This window comes from Talpa occidentalis, unplaced genomic scaffold, assembly GCF_014898055.3.
Source record: "Talpa occidentalis isolate TD23 unplaced genomic scaffold, MPIMG_talOcc4v2.1 talOcc4.14, whole genome shotgun sequence".
NCBI lineage: Eukaryota > Metazoa > Chordata > Mammalia > Eulipotyphla > Talpidae > Talpa > Talpa occidentalis.
Window position 1 is genome coordinate 11,120,768 of NW_023601433.1, and position 20,650 is coordinate 11,141,417.

The 20,650-nt window shown below is 37.9% G+C and overlaps 1 protein-coding gene and 1 non-coding gene across 5 annotated transcripts in view; both read left to right on the forward strand.

The window, feature by feature from the left end:
- Positions 1 to 20,650, forward strand: part of LRRC28 (leucine rich repeat containing 28) — a 99,437-nt gene that overhangs the window by 73,661 nt on the left and 5,126 nt on the right. For all 4 annotated transcript variants that reach the window (XM_037510059.2, XM_037510061.2, XM_054694761.1 and 1 more), the window contains 2 exons: positions 6,711 to 6,886; positions 9,590 to 9,749. In XM_037510059.2, the coding sequence (XP_037365956.1) occupies positions 6,711 to 6,886; positions 9,590 to 9,749 (336 nt within the window). The remainder of the gene's footprint in view (positions 1 to 6,710; positions 6,887 to 9,589; positions 9,750 to 20,650) is intronic.
- LOC119245402 (U2 spliceosomal RNA) lies at positions 14,400 to 14,590 on the forward strand. The gene has a single exon (XR_005125335.1). It is a non-coding gene; the product is annotated as a U2 spliceosomal RNA (small nuclear RNA).

The window sequence follows — 20,650 nt, forward strand, 5'->3', positions numbered from 1 at the left end:
CACAGAGATTGGCCATTCCCCTGATGGTGTGGGTCCAGGGGATGAGCACTGAGCAGTGATTACTCCAGAGAGGGCAGTCCTAGGAGCAGATGCCTTCCCGTAGGGAAACCTACATAGTTGTTATCTTGCAAGAGTCCTCGATGAGCTCAGTGCCTAGATAGCTGATGAAATCAAGCCCATAGATATACTCCAGAACCTTCTGTGAAGCAGTGATAATAGAATGTGTGGTAGAGTTTTTAGTTCAGTGATTTTTCTAAGCTGATTATGTGACATCTGTGATACTCTTCACTCATTACTCCTAATGAGTTCTTAAGGAATCTTTTATATAGACTAATTTTTCCAAGTGGTGAGTAAAATGACCTTAATTACCAAGACACTTGAATGATGCAAGAATGTACCAAGGCTGAAGGCAGTTTGTCCTATACCAAGGCCTTCAGAGACTGCATCAAAAAGTGATTGAAGGGCCTCCCCGGTGGCGCAGCGGTTGAGCGCTGGGTTGGGAGGCTGCCGGCAGTCTCTGCAGCGCCGGTTCAATCCCCGGCTGCTCCCTGGCCTCGGGAGGAGGGTCCCGCATGGCGCGCAGACCTCTCCTGCCGCCCGCTGCTCCCCTCAGCAGTGTACCTCGGTCCTTCTGCCTGCTCTGCTCCCCGCTCTGGCTCTGGTGAATTCTCTCTCCCTCCCGCGCTTCTGACTGTACCCAGTGCTTGTATGTATCAATCAATCAATCAATAAATAAATCTTTAAAAAAAAAAAAAAAGTGATTGAAGTCTGTACCAAAACTAAGGAATAGCTTTTACTTAACATAAAGAGCCTTCTAATTTGGTATTTAGATATGAGTGTTATTGACTGTCAGAAAGTTCTATGTGTGCAGAGAGATGTTTTTTAATCTTTGACTTGGTGCCTGGTAGAAGAGATAGTGAATTTTATGAGAGCTTCCAATCTTTGAGAAAATAAATAATTGCATCTTTTATGACCTAGTCGTAAAGTCACACACTGTCACTTCTGTTTTACCTACTGATTTCACAGGTCAATTCTATTCATTGTGGGAGGTGACTATATAAGGGAGTAAGCAAGACCTCTCCTCAGAGAATCATGGGAACCATCCTGGAGGCTGGCAGTTACAGCTTCCTTACATCCACTGCTCTTTTCCTCATGGAAAACTATGGTTTCTGCTTTGTCTGGGTCCTTCCTTATTATTACTCTAGAAGTAAATGTCTTCACTTACATATTTTACCCAGAAAGATATAGCCCTCCCATGTTAAACTTTTAGAAAAGTGGTAATAGGCATTTTTGCTTACTCAGAAGAGTTTAAAGGCAAAGATGATTCTATACTAGTTGTTTTTCTAATTTTCTGATTATATAAGGAAAAAAAGCAATCAATATATGAGAAAAATAAGCAACCAAGACAGTGCTTATTTTTTTGTGAAAATAAGCATTTATAACTGGATCTGGATACAAATTGGTTAATTGACTTGATTAAGTGCTTAATATAGTCATTCAGGGTAACCGAATTCTTTATATGTGAAATGCATTCAGAGTTCTGAGTTATACCCCAAAATAAAAATTAAACTAAAAAATAGATTTAAGTTCAGTCTATTTTTATGTGGGAACTACCTACACACCCCAAACAAGAAGTATTAGGTACCTGAATCACACCTCTATGGGGGCTGGCTACATATAAAAAAACTGGAGTGTAATTTCAGCTACTACTCAAGATACAGTTTGCAGTTAGATTCCAGTGAAGTAATTAATTGCCTGCCAAAGTAAAAATACCACAACTACTTTTAAGCTTTAGAGGAATATAACAGAATCCAGAGTCTCCACAATATAACTCTTGCAATGTCCAGGATATAAGAGAATTACAAGACATATAAAAGTAAGAAAATGTGACCCATTCTCAAGGGAAAAGGCCATCAGCAAAGATTAACCTGAGTTAACCCAAAATGTTGAAATTGTCAGACAGGAATTTTAAGGTAGCTATTCTTAATGAAGTAAAGAAAAACAGGTTTACAATGAATAGAAAGACCAGAAAATAGAAACAATAAAAAAGAAACAAGTGGAAATTCTATAGTTGAAAAATACAATTTGTGAAATAATAAATATACTTATGATGCTGTTTTTGGAGTTAATCCTAATTGTATACAAAAGAAAAATAGTGAACTGGAAGTCTGAAATAATCCATTCTGAAGAGCACAGAGGAAAAAAAAGATCAAAGACAAAAATGAGCACAAGTATCAAGGATTTTCTAGATAATATTAACAAGCCTGATATATGTATTATTAGCATCCAAGGAGAACAGAGAGTGAGGTGGCGCACCAACAGAACTGTTTGAAGAAGTAATGTCCAAAAACTCCCAAATAAGATGAAAGACAAATTTACATTTTCACAATACTCAGCAAACCTTCAGCAGCATAAATTACAAAGAAAATCATGCTTAGGCAGAACTGCTGAAAACCAAAGATAAAAAGAAAACCTTGGAAGCAACCAGTAAAATGACAAATTACATACAAAAGAAAAATTCTGAAGCCTGTTACCCTCTAATCAGAAATTTTGAAGGCCAGAAAACAGTGGTACAAACATTTTTTAAATACTAAAGAAAAAAAAAAAGTCAATGTAGCAACTAGGAAAAATACCCTTCAAGAGTGAAAGCCATGAATGCATTCAGATGGAACAAAGCGTAGCCTTAAAGGAGTCTCTGCCCCCTTGGGTTTTTTCAAACCAAGGCTTGTTTCACCTGAGTGGCATAGTATCTTTCTTCTCCATATCTACTTCTCCCCTTTCCTTTTCACCTTATTTGAAGCTGAGACAAACTCTTTTTGCTAAAAAGGTAGCAGTACCCACACTAATGAGCATGTGGATGACATAGTATACTTTCTAAAGGATAAAAGATAGTTCTTTGGGTGGTCTCAGTAAGGGAATTTAAACTACTCCTTTACTTTTAACACATTGTTTGGTGAAGTGATAGATGTAAAAATGCATATGAATTAATTTGTTAAAGCATAAGAATATTTGGGAACATAATCTCAGTGACAAAATGATGTCACTACTCATTTAGCTTGTTTCGAGTTAAATGTTGAATGGCATCTCTGATTCAAACCAAGGCTTGTTCTCTGAAACATTGACTTGAAAGGAATTGGTGCAAATTATCTATATAAGTAAACCAAAGGTACACACATTGGTAGCAGATTTCAACTCATTTTAGTAACTCACTTAAGGGTTTAATTGTACAGTCTGTAGAAACCTTGGGATTAATCTAAAAAAATAAAAGCTGTTAAGTTAGAAATCAGATATACCAAGATTTATGCCAGCTAATAATTCATTTCATTGTGAACTGGAACATGTCATGGGGCTTCCATCCTCCTTACTAGCAACTCACTTCATGGTGACTTCTTATAGAGATGACCAGCACTAGCTTTCAAGGCAGTACCATCATCCTACTTGCCTTTCTCTTCCTTGTAACCAACACTCTAGACAGTGTGAACTGTTTCTTTAACCCCATGTGTCCTGTCCATTCACAGAGATGAATTTCTGTCCCCTTTCCCTGGAATACCATCATTCTCATCTTAGTTTTTAATAATAGATACCTTCACAAAAACATCTAGACTGATGTTTGACCAACTAACTAGGTACATTGGTCAAGCCAACTTGATTGAAAAATGTAACCATTACACCATTTTTTTTTTTTTTAGTGCAAATTATCTTTAATCACTTGACATGTGGGTGTACTTTAAATGATGGTATTATAGTACAGAATAATAATTTATAGCTCAGATGACTCTAGTTTTCACCCAGGAAAAATAACCGGGCTAACCAGGACTAGTTATCTCCCAGCCATGTGTCAAAATAATTGTTAAACAGTAAAACCTGGGCCTCCCCTGGTGGCGCAGCGGTTGAGCACTGGGCTGCAAAGCTGCTCACAGCCTCTACAGTGCTGGTTCGATCCCCGTCCGCCCGCGAGGGTCCCACATGGCGTGCAGACCCCTCCTGCCGCCCGCTGCTCCCCTCAGCAGTGTACTTCGGTCCTTCTGCCTGCCTTGCTCTCTGCTCTGGCTCCAGTGAATTCTCTCACCCTGCCGTGCTTCTGACTACACACAGTGCCTGTCAGCCCATCACAGCCTCCCCGGGAACAGCCCATTATACCATGTTTTGTAGTGTATGATCAAAAGCATAATGTATCATTATAATAAAAAAAGAAAGCACAGCTATAAACTTTGCTTAACCTTTACTCTCAACAAAGCAGCGCAGAATGTTCCTAGCTACCCTTGTGTTGTTACCCCCATCTTAGAAATGAAGCAATTCAAGCTCAGAGAGATTGTCCAAGGTCACAAAGCTAGGAGGTGATAGAGTCACTACTTCATTGTCTTTACTCTTGACCTCTGCTCTACATATACCCTCTCCTTTTATCCTTGGTCTAGAGTCACCTCTGTATAGTTGAGCCCCTCTGCTAGCTCCGAGCTCAGGGATGGGAAAATCCCTCTCTGGTTCCTGCATCACTTCAGGTAGTAGGGGTGGATATTGAGTCTCTGGTGAGGTCAAGGGAGATTGGCCATGGCCAGTGGAAAAGTTCTTAGCTCATGTGAGTTCTTCCCTGACAAGAGCATTCTGCATGACTGCAGCTCCTTCTCCAGTGTTAAACAGAGAGGGCATTTAATAGAAGTATCATTAAAGGGAATTTAATTAGCTCTTTATATCCAGTGGTGAGGAGTAGGAACTTTTGCTAAAAGAATTGTCAAAGGTAAATTAGACCTTATGTAAAATGAGGCTCCACTTACTTGCTAATGTGAACCTTTTCAGTGGTTTCAGGCAGATACTTGTCTTTGTAATTACTGGAAATGAAGAGGAAGGTATTAGTGAAACTCTGGCTTTCAGTTTTCGAAACCTTTATTCTTTACTCTGTCTTGTTAAATACTGTGGACAGTGTCCATCTAGAGTTCATCTGCAGTTGGGTTAAGAAGTAGCAGCTGTTGAAGTACTGGGAGTATGAAGTAAAAGTTCACAGAATACTTGCTTGCTTTTCACCCTAAATTTCCCTGTTCTGTGATTTTGTTCAGGGTTCTTATGCCACAGTGTAGCTCTAAAGTTTGGAAACAAATAATGATATTTTACCATGTGTATCAAGGGTCTGTGAACTTTCAATGTTTAGACTCTCTGAGCTCTTGATGCCTTGCCCTTATTTCCAGTGCCTAGCAGCTGTAGCTGGTTCTTCTTCCCTGAATCGCCTCAAATGTCACCTCCTCAGGGAGACTTTCTTTGATTCTGCAGCCTAAAGTAGCAGAGCTCTCAGTCCCCACCTGCTCTTCATTGTTATCAGTTTATCTCTCTTGACCTCCACGCTGTAATGAGCCAATTCCAAGCCTACAGATGTAGTTAACAGAATTGCGTGCTCATATGTACAGAATAATAGACACAAAGTCATTTATAGAGGCCTGATTCATAAAAGGCCCACACTGAAAGTAGCCCAGATGTCTACCCATTACTACATAGCAATGAAATGAATAAAGTGCAGTGCACAGAGCAACATGGGTGACTCCCTTTTCTGGACAGAAAAAGGCAGAAACAGAATACTTCATGCTGTTCAGGCAAAACCAAGCTCTAGTATTAGGATTTGGAATATTGGTTTTCTTTAGGATATGGGTTTTGCTTATTAGTAGGGCTGTCCAAAGTGACCTTCTGACCTGACTGGAGAAATTGATTGAATGAAATCAGTTGCATTCTAGAGCCAGATATTGGCTCCTCTGTAAAATCTTCCCTAGTTCCCTGGTCAGGGTCAAGCTCCACCTTCTCTGACCCAACAAAGAGCAATTATATTGTCATTATTATATCTCCTAAGGGACGAGGGCCATCTTTTTTCCTCTTGGTTTTTTAATCTAAGTATCTGGTGGTGGATAGCTGGTGATGGAAAGTGGAGTGAACAAAGGAACTTCTAGAAAACACCCGAGCCAAGGGCTTCTGTCTTCCAGTCCTGTGACCTCTCCTTTTTTGCCTGTTTCTGGTTGAGGTTAGAGAGATGGCCTCATGTGTGCTGAAAGCCAAAGTTTATTGGCACCTGTTTGGCATTTAGAGTAAAAAAGAGTTGAGTGGTCTCTGACAGGTGATAGACTGCAACTGGACCCCCAAATTTTGGTTATGCTGCTACTGAAGGAACAACCACATCTCTGCCTTTTGGTTACGAGTGGCTGCAGGGAATAGGCCATGACTTGACTTACTCAATAGGCTTTGTCAAGAATATCTCCTCACAAATTATGGAAGGATCCAGTAAAGCTGTCTTCTGCCATACAAAATCGATTTGCTCGTAGTTGCACTAAAATTGTACTAAACCCACTACTCCACAGAGTAGTCTTTTTTCCTTTTAATTTTGAAAATTTCAATAAACATAAACTTGGAGATGATAAATGAGAATAAATAGAGCTTACAAAGCAATCTGTATAGATGCTATCAAGGAAAGTTCCTTTAAAATCTGCCCTTGCTGGGAGTGACTAGACCTCAGCAGTGATTTAGCTGACTTCCAAATGATAGTTTAGATTTCGGTGCCAGGTTTTACTAAGGAACCCAGGATAGCATCTGTTCATTTTGAAAAGAATTCTAGCAACTCAGCAGTGTCTTAAAACTTAAACATATATTTGGATTAACATGTTTTTATTGGGGCACGTGCACAGACACACACACAGATTTCCTTTGTGCTAATACTCTGAATTTCTGTCTTTCTGTAGCTGTGGTGCTCCCATTCAAGTTTCCGAAGTGAAGCTGCTTTCCTTTTCATCAGGGCAATTAACCGTTTTCCTCCCAGCTGAGGTGAAGGCCATCGGGACAGAGAATGACCGTGTCCTGCCCCTGCAAGAGCTGGCCATGAGGAGCCTGCATCACACCTACCAGAGTTTTCTAAAAGGTACATGGCACTTTTCTTTTTCTGACTCCAATTCAGTGAACATAGAACATTGTGTTTCACGGTGCCTGTTTGGGTTTTAATTTTTTCTTACTTTGGTAAAATATTAACAACAAAAAACTTACCATTTCAACCATTTAAAACCATTTTTATTAAGGTATAGTTGACATAGAACATTGTATTCATGTCAGTGTACAACATAATGATTGGTTATTCATGTACATTGTAAAATGATCACAATAAGGGCCTCCCCTGGTGGTTCAGGCGGTTGAGCACTGCGCTGTGGAGCTGTCCACACCCTCTGCAGTGCCGGTTCGATCCCGGCCAGCTGGGAGGGTCCCACGTGGTGTGGCAGACCTCTCCTGTCATGTCCGCTACTCCCCTCAGCAGTGTATTTCGTCAGTTTGCCTGTTCTATTCCCCGCTCTGTCTCTGGTGAATCTTCTCACCCTCCTGCACATCTGGCCTGTGCCCCGGTTCTTGTATAAAAATAAATAAATAAATCTTTAAAAAAAGAAATGATCACAGTAAGTCTCATTACTACCTGTTCCCATACAAATTTAACTTCAAAATATGTAAACTTCCAGATATCAAGTAATTAAGTCATAGGTAACAAGGCAAATATGTTCATAATACAGTGGTGCACAGCTGAGAGTTGCTAAGAGAGTCAACTATAGTAGTCATTTTTTTAAATGATTTATTTATTTATACCAGAGCTGGGGTACAGGCCAGAGGCACTGGAGGGTGAGAGGATTCACCAGAGACAGAGTGGGGAGCAGAACAGGCAGATGGACCGAAAGCACTGCTGAGGGGAGTAGCGGGCAAGACAGGAGAGGTCTGCTGCACCATGTGGGTGTCTCCCTGGCTGGCCAGGAATTGAACCAGCACTGCAGAGGCTGTGGGCATCTTCACAGCGCTGCATTCAACCCATTGTGCCACTGGGGAGGCCCATGGTAGCCATTTTTAAGTTCATTGGCATAAAGTACATTTACATTGTTGTGCATGGCACTTTCTTTATTTTTATTTTTATTTTTTTAAAGATTTTTATTTATTTATACAAGCACTGGGTACAGTCAGATGTGCGGGAGGGTAAGAGAATTCACCAGAGCCAGAGCAGAGAGCAGAACAGGCAGACCGAAGAAGTACACTGCTGAGGGGAGCAGCGGGCGGCAGGAGAGGTCTGCACGCCATGCGGGACCCTCCGCCGGTGGCCGGGGAGCAGCCAGGGATCGAACCGGCACTGCAGAGGCTGCAGGCAGCTTCGCAACCCAGCGCTCAACCACTGCGCCACGGGGGAGGCCTGGCACTTTTTTTAAATGAGAAAAATGTTTTAATATTTTATCAACACTTATCCCTTCAGCACCCCTTTTTGCTAATGCTGCAGAGAAGTACTCACTAGCATAATGGTCATGTGCCACATAGGTCAGTGGTTAAAAATTAGACCATGTGATTTACATGGAAGAAGTTGGTGTCCAGGAATGTGTATTTGGTAGAAATGAGAGGCCTGGCAGAAGCACTTTCTTTAGTGTAGAAAGCTCTTTTTGTGAAGCAGAGTTGGGTACCTCATCCGATAAAGTCGATTTCTGCCTCGCAGCCTCTTTATGTCTGAGACATTTATATCCCTAAGAGAGGAGGGCTATCAGGACTCTTTCTTGCTATTACCCTAGTTGGTTGGAATGGGTCAGGTGCTGTGCAGACTTCATGGATGTTGTGAGGTGCATACGAGAGATGGCCTAAGAAAGCACTAGGCAGCATTCATAAGGGAAACACATGTTAAATGTTTCAAAACTGCGAAATGTTTTGGTTTTGTTTTAAAAAAAAGTCCACACAAAAACACCTAACACTAATCACCCAGGAATGTCTGGTACAAAGTTAAGTTGCTTTAATAAATATATACAGAAAATTGTAATTATTCACCCATGCATAAATCTTGTTTTTCTAAATGGCTGTTGCTAAGTCTGGACAGATATAAAAGATAAGCAGGTGGCTTGTGTATCCTTCCAGAGATGAGTCAGTGATGTTTGGGCTTCACCTCGTTATGAGTTGTCTCTCTGCTAGATGCTCAGCAGCAACTCTGGGTACATTGTGCACTCAAGACGGGCTGGGTTCCGGGGGATTTTAAAGCTCTCTTTTGTGTAGTGCAGATGAAGCTGAGAGGGAAGCACCCTATTTTTATTAATGATAGCTCATGGGAGTGAGACAAGAAAAAGCTGGGTTTCTTTATGTTTCATTTTCTTTGATTTCTTTGTTTCCACTTTTCATTCTTTTCAGTAAATGTAGTTTTGCTTGATTGATAATAAATGTCCACTAGATTGAGGAAGAATGTAATGAAAAGCAGTTTAATCTTCAATCCTGCTTCTGTTTTTATTTGCTGCTTGTATTTACAAACCCTCTGTAGTTATGTTGATCTTTGTTGCTAGAGAATATTTGATCTTACTTTTTTCTTGCCTCTACCTCAGGACAGCTTCTGGATGCTCTTAGTAGCTTTAGGTTTTTCTCTTAGCGTCAAAAATGTAAAAAGCATCCTTCATTTCCAAGTAATGTTATGCCTTGTTAGATTTGCATTTAAAGCCGATCAGAGAACAGAATTTTCAACATGCAGAACTTTTAACAGAACTGATTTTGGAAGACAACAGAAAGATTTTAAGAAGCCTCATGTAAGAAATTCTCATTTTTCATTTGTGTGTGATTTTCTCCTGTGTTCCAGATTTGAACTTTCTGTCTCCGATCTCCTTGCCCAGAAGTCTCCTGGAGCTGCTACACTGTCCCCTGGGGCACTGTCACCGCTGCAGCGAGCCCATGTTTACGATTGTCTACCCCAAGCTCTTTCCCCTGAGAGAGACGCCGATGGCAGGGCTACACCAGGGGTAATCACATCTAAGTGGGCACCAGGGCTTACACCTGGTGAGGGTGGGAGTGTGGAGAGGGTGGAGGACATCCTTGAGGGCATTGGAAGTCAGCAGCTTCCCAGGGCCATGAACTGCCTCCTGAGACACAGCTAAATGATGCAAATGCTCTCCCAGGAGCACTTGGCTTCCCCTTTATTAGTTACTTTTTGGCCACATAGAGCACAGTTTTATTATATTGTAGTGCCAGGATGGCACGGGGCAGGTTCTCTGGATCCGGGCAGGCGGAGGAATCCTGGAGCCCTCGATGGCTTTTTCAGGCTTTTAATGGTCTTCCTACACCATCTTCAGTGAGGCAACTAGGTGCAAGGCAGGCATGGGGGTCGGAGGGTTGGGGGGCCAGGAGGCTGGTAGGCCTGGAGAATCTTTACTCTTCCTGGGCTCCCTGGCATTCTCTTATGGGCTCTTCAATGGTCTCTGCTGCATGGTGGTCTTCTGCAGCCTCAGTCCTCTGCTGCCGCATGCCACCCTCTGTGACCCCACCCTTATATGCTCAGTCTCCCAGCTCAGGTGTACCCACTTAGGCATGTCCGCACCATATCACAGGCATCTGCCTTTGGGCATGCATGTAAGAAAATGGGTGTCGATCATGCTCGTGGCAGGAGGGCGGAAAAAACTTGATCACTTCCATTTATCTTACTATATCATTTAGAGCATTTAGAGTAGCTTATTCTTTGTAGGAATGTGCTTCTGCTCTTCCCCTGTTCACAACAGTCTTTAGACAATGAGGAATGTGCAAACAAAATACCCGTTATGCGATGGGGCTAGCCAGCGCTTCTATTGAATTGGCATTGCTAACTGATCCTGTGTGGCTGAACTGTGCATGCGTGTTTCTGGTTTGAATTTCTTCCTCTTCTAAATGGCATTCTCTTGCCACTCTATTTTCTTGGCACAATGCCTTGAATTTCCTAAGAATGTTCACTAAGTAAACCCCCCAGACTGATAGCTTAAAAAAAGATCACCAGACAATTAAAAATAGGACATCAAATGAAAAATCTCCCATTAGCACAACCTTAGCTTATAAATTTTCTAAATTTAGGATTGTCAAAATTCCTATTTTTCAAAGTTAAAAAAAGCACTATAATACCTCACTTATCCATCAAATGTGGCATTTTGAATTTGAAGGTTTTTTTTTTTTCCCAGACAACTGAAGCTTGTTACCCCTATTCCATGCCAAGGAGCTTTTCCTTCCTAATCATTTTTGTAGAAACCATCTGAGGATTCGCTTTGCTTCCTTCATTTCCCCAGCCCTGCCTGGCAGGCAGCGTGGTGCAATTCAGAGCAGGGCCGTGCACAGCTGGTGTCTCAGCTCTCTGCCTGGTCCCTTCCGAACTGCATTTCTCTTTTTCTTGTCCTGAATAATCCTATACATCTAGTTTCTTGTTTCAGCCTTCTGTATTTTTAATGTGATCAAATCACCAAATTAGTGGAATGCCATTTAAATTAGGCTAATGTATTATATTGCATGCATAAAATCAACAAATTAAATAGACATGTCAGTGAGAAGCAGTAGGACATAGGGGTCAAGTGGATTGGCTCTGGTTCTAACACCTCTCTCCGTGGCACGCCTTGGGCAGATTACTTAATATCTCTGAGTTCACCTTTTCATCAATAATATAATAATAATGATACCTACTTAATAAGGTCATCATGAGGATTAATTGAGATGACCCATCTAAAGAGCCAAGGATGGTGCCTGGCATGTAATAAATACTAAGTAAATGTTAACTATTATCAATTTTGATAGCTCAGTGATTGTATGTGTGTGTGTGTGTGTGTGTGTGTGTGTGTGTGTGTGTGTGTGTGTGTGTAAGTAGCAAATGCTCTTCATATTAGCAAACTATAATAGGAAAATCTTACCTAATTCATTCAACTATAGTAAAATCCTTATGCATTGTTATTGCACAATTTCCTATAAAAGACATTTCCTTACTGAAAGTATGAAAATGAAAATAAAACAATATGGTCAGGATGCTCTGTTAGTAGCTGATAAAATTTTTACTTCCTATTTAAATAGTTAAGTTTTCCTTTTATCATGGCAGTTTGTGAAAATTAAGTATATGCTTCAAATGAGATCATTTTTGTGTTATCTTTATGTGAAATTTGAGCAACTTATTCAGTATTTGTATTTTCCATTTATAGTGCTACTTAGTTTCTTTGCTGCACCCTATAAATTGAGTGTGAAAAATTTTGTTGTCTCAGAACTTAAGTATAATAGTATTAGTTTAATAAAATGAGTATATCAAGTACATAGGACTTAGATAATGCCCTTTTGTTGAGCTAAGCCAGAAGTGCCTGTGTTTATAACAAAGATGAAATGCCAAGATGTAAACATGGTTTCTGTGGTGAGTTAATGCTAGGGCCTGAAACTGAGTTTGTGGCTTTCATGTGGTCCACCAGATTATGCTCCTTCTCATGTTGCTATGGAGACTATTAAAAGCATTGACTTCAGTTCTTTAAAGTACTTTCCTTTGTAACTGAAAATCAAATACTTATATCTCAGTAGCTTATTGCTGAAAATAAAATCAATATTTTTACGATTGTATGTTCTACAAGGTCTTGATAATAGTATGTTTAAGTCTTTTAATTATTCAATTCAGTTTGCATTCCTTGTCATGAAATAATACATTGTATTAGCCAATGTCTAAATTAATGTGGACATCTGGCTTTATTTTAAAAAGGAACATATTGAATATTCTTCTAAAATACCAAGTCCCTAACAAGTGTTAGTTCCAACCTAAATTTAATATAGAGTGAAATAAAAGGAAATTACAGTATTTTGCATAAATAATAAATACCCAATTCTTCAAATATTTAGAGCAGAAAAGAATGGCCAGTAAATTCTTAACTTTCAATCCTATAGGCATAGCATGTTTTCATTCCCCCAAATTACTGTTTATTTATTAAAATGGGAACTATAACCTAGAACATTATTTGTTAGTAAAGTAACATGTGTCTGGTTTTTCCCAAGCATATATGATTCTCACAAGTTTTATATTTAATAGGAAATCAGGCTACTCAAGGTTTTTCAGGAGTATTGTATTCATTAACTGGGACACTAGATGTAGTGTATGTATACACACACACGTATGCACACCTATGTGTATATATGTATACACACGTATACGTGTGTGTATATGTTGATTTTAAGGAATTGGCTCACATGATTGTTGAAACTGGCAAGTCCAAAGCCATAGGGCAGACCATCAAGAAGTTCAGAAGAGTTAATGTTGCAATCTTGAGTCCATATTTCCCAGGGTGGAAGACTGAAAATGTAGAGTTTCTGTGTTGCTGTCTTTAGAAGTCCTTCTACTTTTATGTTCTTAAGGCCTTCAACTGATTGGATGATACCCACCCACATGATGAATAGTAATCCACTTTATTCAAGCTTCACCTAAAAAATACCTTCATAGCAAAATCTAAACTGGTGTTAGACTAAATAACTAGGCACCTTGGCATACCCAAGTTGACACAGAGGCATTCAAAAGGGGTCTCTTAGGTCACTATGGCATGTTGAGATAGGAATTGCAAATGGCTCAAAATCCCAATGGTTTTTCCATGTTGCTAGGTTAAGTTTTAGCCATAACAGATACCATAGTGTGCATGGATGTTGATGTGGTTACATATCTTCTTTGATGCACTAGTGGCCTGGGATAGAATGGAAAGAAATGGCCTTAGGGGGCAGGAGATCCATCTTGGAAATTGAGCTGTACAGTACAGTAATAAAGGTTCTATTATTAGATTGAATCATGAATCATATGCCTCAGCACTTCCATGTGGTTCAACATAAAACAATCCCCACTGAATTGGTTTGGGGGTGGGGGTGTTTGAGGGGAGGACGTCTGGAACTGAGGCACAGGACAATTAGAAACTAGGCCAAGGTCTCTGCACAGCTGGGATTTGGACCTCAGCAGTCTTATTCCAAATCTGTGTTTTAGACACTATGCTGCAATTAGCTTCCCAGCAGATCACTATAGAGCTTGATGAAATTTTAAAATCGTACTCATAAGTACAAAATGAACAAGATACACTTGAAATATATATGTGTGTATAAACATGTATATACAGCAGGTCCTGGAATAACATCCTTTTGTTCAACACTGTTTCATTGTAGAGTTGCTGAGATAAAAATAATCCTGGCTAATGTCAAACAAAATGATGTTGCTTCAGGATCTGGTTTCATTATACCTCATTTTGCTTAAAGTTACAGTTTCCAAAAACCTGTGAGTGACATTAAGTGGGGACTTAACTGTAAGTACACTACACACACACACACACAAAACACATGCTCACACACATGTGTGTCTGTGTATGTATGTATACATGTATGTACATGCAGTAAAAGTTCAGACGGATATACATCCAACTCTTAACTATGGTAATCTTGGGAGGGAGGAATATGAGTAAAGTTATGGGGTATTGGGGAGAGGGGAACTTTAGTTTGCACCTCTATATATTTTGCAATCATTTGAATCCATTCAGTGAAAATGTAGTTTTATAAATACACAAGACAACTTGAAAAAATATGTATTTAATGGGGTGTTTTTAATCCTTTGCCTAAAACTATACAAATTAGAAAAGACTTGTAGGAAAAAATATATGTCCCATTGGATCACTTCTCTGCCCTTTGATTAAGCTCATGTGTAGTGTCTATTCTTATCAATATAATCTCTACTACATCCTCTATCCCAGGACCACATATTAAATAGATTTCTGGAGCCGGGAGTTAAACGAAGAGCTTGCTCTGCCCATTGTATGCATTGACCTAGTATTGCAGTACTTCCAAGAATGGTGCACACATCCCTCTTTTTTTGGTGGAGGAGGGAGAAGAGAAAATAAAAAAAAAGGATTCCATTGGTGTTACCTCCAAATAGTTCAGAAGAACTCGTCCACTCATTTAGTAATGTATCCAGTCACTCAGCAGACATGCAGTGGACATGGATTTCATCTGCTGCACAGAGCACATTGCTTCAGCCAGGGCTCTTTCAAGCTTAGATTTGTGGAACACGGTGCTTTCAGGAATTCGCCTTGGTCTTTCAGGCCAGTGTGATTGCCTGAGAGGGTCAGGTGTTTGGGTTATTGTTTTGCTTTGAGATTGAAACCCACAGAATAGAGACCTGGTCATCAGAGGGCATGCAAAACTACCCTGTTGTATGGCTCCCTTTACCTTTCAAAAAAATTTTTAATTCTCCCTTCTCTAATTTACCAGTATTATTTTATTTTTAAATCTTTTGTTTAATTCTCATCTGTTTAAGTTAACTATGAGATATTTCACATTTTCTTATCCTTGCTTTTTGTGGTACTTTTAGTATCTGTTAATTCTAGTATCAATAAGACTAACATCATTTGCACATTCGTGTTTGGGATTTGTTTTTTCCTTCAGCAAAGGACTATTCATAGGTATTTTCTTATGGGGACTTACGAAATCTTGCACAGGTAATATATTCTTTAACAAACTTAAGTCAAGTTTTCTTCCCTGTTTCTTTTTCATTCTATCACTCAGTAGTCTTGTATTGACCACCTTCTATGCATCAAACTACCTGATACATCTCAGTCCTCAAGTCTAGGGCATGAGCAGATCTAGTAGAAAAGATAGTTTATAATGTTCAAGGCTTTGGTTCTGCACAGAGTGTAACCATGAGTGTCAGTCACTATTAACATAAATTTTAACAATCAGATACAATATATCATTGCATACATAGTTCCCCCATCCTTAATATGTACACAGGCTTGGGATTCATCTGATCAACTCTAATAAATTTTTTTCTGGCTTGACATTCTGCATGAGTCAAAATATTATTTTTGTTTTTAATCAGAAAACACATTTGCAAAGAAAATCCCACATTTCTTATGATTTTTGTGGGCTCCAATATGTGCCAACAACATTGTGATTTGTGTTTTTAAGAATGGTATTTCTGTATTTTAAAACTAAGCTGAAATGCTCTTTCATCTGCCTTGCCTGTAAATATGGTCCTGATTCTAAAGCAGCAAATGTCACATCTGATGTTCTTTGTACAGTTTACCAGCATCTTTTTTCTAGATGTAGAATCTATTGCTCAGCTCAGTTTCTCCCCTAAAGCTGTCATGTCTCTAGTGCCACGGATCTGGGATTTAAATATATTAACCAGCACAAATCTATACTTAAGGCAAATGGACTTGTTGATGTACTTATAGTAACTTAGATCACTAATACAACAAGTAGATGAAATAAGATATTAGATGAGTCTTCCAGAAATAAATAAGTTCACACTTGGAATTTCTTTGTAATACAAACATGACACCTCCAGGTTACCCAACCTGCCCCCCTGAGCAGCTTAAAGAATTAGCAATCAATGAGTGAAACCACACATCTTTATAAAATTGGATTCTTTTACTTGGAACCTTTGTTTTTATTTTTAAAAATTGAGTGTTTATGATATGAAATGTATCCCTACTAGGAATGATTTTTCACTTAATCTTTAAAACTGTTAAATCTACTTCAGAAATGCATTTGCCATTTAAAATCATTTTGTATGAGTTTCATTTCAATAGTGAATAAATACAAATGTGAACACAAATGTGTTCATCTGACGCTGCATATTATCTGAACTATGTTTCTAACCAACTTAAATTTTTTTTAATTAAGGTAATACAAAGTGTTAAAACTGAAAATTTACATAATTTCCTCAGTTAAAAAGATCTCATAAGTCTTTTCATTTTCTATGCAGAGCAGAAGGTTTTCATTTTGATCAATTTAGATTTATATCCATTTAAATTTTATAGTGTTTTTTTATGTCCTGAGACACAAATATGTGTCTTTATCTATCCTCAAGTTTCTCTTCTCTGTTCTTTATTCCTCTCCATTGATCTGTGTCTAGTAAGCAATAGTAAGCTGTCGTGATTACTGTAGTTAAATAGTAGACCATATTATCAGTTAGAATGACACTTCTACTTTAGTCTTCTCTTTCAAGATGTGTGACCACTCTTGTGTCTCTCCTTTTACATATCAATTTTAGAATAGGTTATCTCTCCACCGCATAAAAGAAAACTTGCACTGCCTTTTCATAAGAAATGCGTTCATCCTATAAGATCAAGTGGAGATTATTAACACCTTTGCAATATTGAGTCTTCCAATACATGAACATGACATACCTGTCCATGCACTCTTATCTTTCATTATCATTTTATCATTTCCAGCAAACAGATCCTTAAAGGTTTTGTTAAGATTATACCCAAGTATTTCAGTTTCTTTATATAATTATAAATATTATATTTTTTAATTCCAGTGTCCTTGTGTTCATTATTAGTTTATGAAAAATGATTGATTTTTGTAGTTTGATCTTAGAGGGTGTAGCCTTGCTGAACTTACCTAATAATCAAGGAGTATTTTTTGTCGGTTCATTAGCATATTCTAGTTAGACAGTCATGTCATGCTGTTGAAGATAGAAATAGTTTCATTTCTTTCCTGGCCATCAATATGCCTTTTATTTATTTTTCTTGCCTTATTTCAGTGGATAGTACTCCAGTACTATGTTAACTAAGGAGGTAAATAAGGACATCAATGTGAAGCATGATCAAAGTAGTAGCTTATTATTTTTCTTTACAGATTCTCTTGATCAAATTGAGAGATCCTGTCTGGTCCTAGTTTGCTGAAAGTCTTTATCATGAATGAATGTTACATTTGTTAATGTTAAAATGAAGGCTTTATCTGAGTCCATTGATACAAAATTTTGCATAACCTTTTGGAATGGTAGATAATATTAATTTTCAAATATTGAACCAGCCCCTACACACACAGAATAAATCCCACTTAATCATGGTGTACAGTCTTTTTAATACTTTCAGTTTTTTGCTGAGGACTTTTGTATATATAGTCATGAGAGATACTAGTTTGTAGTTTTCTGGGTTTTGCTGGTTTTAGAGTCAAAATAATATCGACTTCATTAATTGAGTTGAAAAGTGTTCCTCCTATTTTTCTGAAAGAGATTATGTGAACATTCCTCTTTAAATGTTTGCTGGAATTCTCCAGTGAAACAATCTGTGCCTGCAAATTTCCTTTTTTTTTTTTTAAATTAGTTTCAGTTTCTTTAAAGCTATAGAAGTATTCAGGTTGACTATTTCATCTTGAATTTCAGTACTTTGTATTTTTCAAGGAATTTGTCTAAGTCACAAATTTATGAGTGTAAAGTTGTTCATAGTATTCCCTTATATTGCTTCACTGCTTGCATGATCTATAGTGATATATCATCTGTTACAATTCTTATATTAATCAGTGTCTTCTCTTTTCTTATCTGTGTCAATCTTGCTAAAGATTTATCAATTTTATTGATCTTCTTGATCCTACTGAAGTTTTAGATTTAATTGTTTCTTTCCATTTATTTTCTTCCTTCTGTTTGCTTTGGATCTATTTCACACCTTTTTAGGTTTATAAGGTAGGTTCAGCTACTGATTTGATTCCTTTCCTCTTTTGTTATATAAATATTTAGTGCTACAAATTTCTCTCTCAACACTGCTTTACTATCTTAAATTTTTTGCGATGTATTTTCATTTTTGCTCAGTTTGTATATGTTTTCATATCCTTCCATATACTCTTTACTCCATAGGAAAATTATTATTTGATCCATGGGGACCATGGGTCTACGGAAAGTCAAACTGTGTTGTTTTATTTCCATGTTGGGAGATTTTCAAGCTGTCTGTTAATATTTCCTAGTTTGCTTTCTTTTTGGATAGAGAACACACTATTTGATTTTATTGATTTAGACTTAAATTGCTCTTTTTTCTCCAGCTTCCTGGTGGAAACATAGGTTATTGATTTCAGAGCTTTCCTCTTTTCTAATCCATTTGTTATAAACTTCCCTTTTGTACTGTTTGCATTGTAGTCCACCATTTTCTGATCAGTTTTATTTCATTTTCATTCAGTTCAAATATTTTAATTTCTTTGGAGACCCTATATTTTCACCATATATTATTTAGAAGTTAATTGTTTAATTTCCAAATTTATGGGGATCTTCCAACTATTTTCCTATAATTTATTTCTAGTTTAATTCTTTGAATTAGTATGTTTATTCACATGTAAATAGTTATTGATTTAGTTGGATTAATATCTATGGTATGATTTTTTTATTTTTATATCTGTCCTTTTTTTCTACTCCCCATGTTTTTCTACTTCCTGTTTTTTTTTTTCTTAAAAATTTATTTATGCATACAAGAGCTGGGGTATAGGCTAGAGGTGCGGGAGGGTGAGAGGACTAACCAGAGACAGTGGGCAGCAGAACAGGCAAAGTGATTGAAATACACTGCTGAGGGGAGCAGCTGGTGAGACAGAGAGGTCTGCTGCGTCATGTAGGTCAGCTCCCTGGCTGAGGCTCAAACTTGTGCTGCAGTGGCTGCGGATTGCTTCATAAAACTGAGATACTGAGACTTAACCCCTTGCACCACCAGTGTATCTGCTTCCTAAGCATATCAGTTATACTTCTTTTTTAAAAAATTGTAGTGGTTTCCTTAGAGTCTTCAGTATACACTTCTAACTAATTTAGGTTCATCTTCAAATGACAGTATATTGTTCCATGTGTAGTACCGATATTTTGTAACAAAATATTCCTAATTCCCAACCTTATAGCATTCCTGCATTCATTTCACTATCCATCTGTTATAATCATGCACTACATTGGTTAAATAATTACTTTAATTATAACTATTCATTTAAACAAGTTAGTTTTTAGATTGATTAAAATTATAAAGAGATCTTATTTTAGATTTATTTTTTACTTCTCCAACAACTTTCCTATTTCCATTGAGACTTGAGTTTCTCACCTATATCCTTTTCCTCCTCCCTGAAGAACTTCTTTCAACCTGTTTTGCAGGGCAAGTTTGCTAACAGTGAATTCCCTCAGTTCTCAGCTTGACTGAGAAAGTTTTTATTCTCCTTTACTTTTGAGGATAATTTCGCTGGATATAGAATTCTGGGTTAGTGATTTTTTTCTTTGCACACACTAAATATTTCATACCATTCTCTTTCTGCTTGCATAGTTTCTAATAAAAAAAAAATCTACAGTAATTCTTATATTTGTTCTTCTGTTGGCTAAGTTTCTTCTCCCTTTGGCTTCAAGATTTCCTCTTTTTCTTTGGTTTTCTCCATATTTATTTTTCTTTTTTTGATATTTGTCTTGCTTGGTATTGTTAAAATTCTGGGTTTGTCATTATTTTAGTAAACTTCTTGTCCATTCAATTATTTTTTCAGCTCCATTTTCTCTCTCCTTCTAATATTCCAATTATGCATATGTTACACCTTTGAAATTGTTTCACAGATCTTGGATTCCAATGTGTATGTCATATCTGAGTTTGGTTCTGATTTTTCCTAGTCTCTTCAACATGTGCTTTTCTTGCCTTGTGGCATTTCCTGATCTTTTTTTTTCTTTTTTGTTTGAAAGCTGGACATATCTTACTGGGTAATAACAACTGAGGTGTTTTTTTATGTTAATCTGGCTAGGAGTTGGGCTGGGTTTGATATTCATTGTGTTGCAGGTGCCAGAGACTTCAAATCCAAATGCATATTCCTTTAGTGTTCTTGTTTTATTCTTTTTGCTTGATTTTGGGTCTTTCTATGTACTCCTCCTTAGAAGGTCTTCATTTTGCAGCTGTTTTATCTGTAGCCCGTTGTTGTTATGTTGGACCCCAGTTACTCTGACAGAAAGAAATGAGGGAGGAAAGTGTTCTGAAATTATGATTGTATATCAGTATTTTAGTGGGCCTGTGCTTTTGGGCATCATAAGTCTTGTGTTACCTAGCTTGTTTCTCCCTTTTAAGTGAGATGAGCTACAGCTCATCTAAAATGCAAAGACTGCATTAAGGGATGGGAAAATATAAAACAATCAGCATAGGGG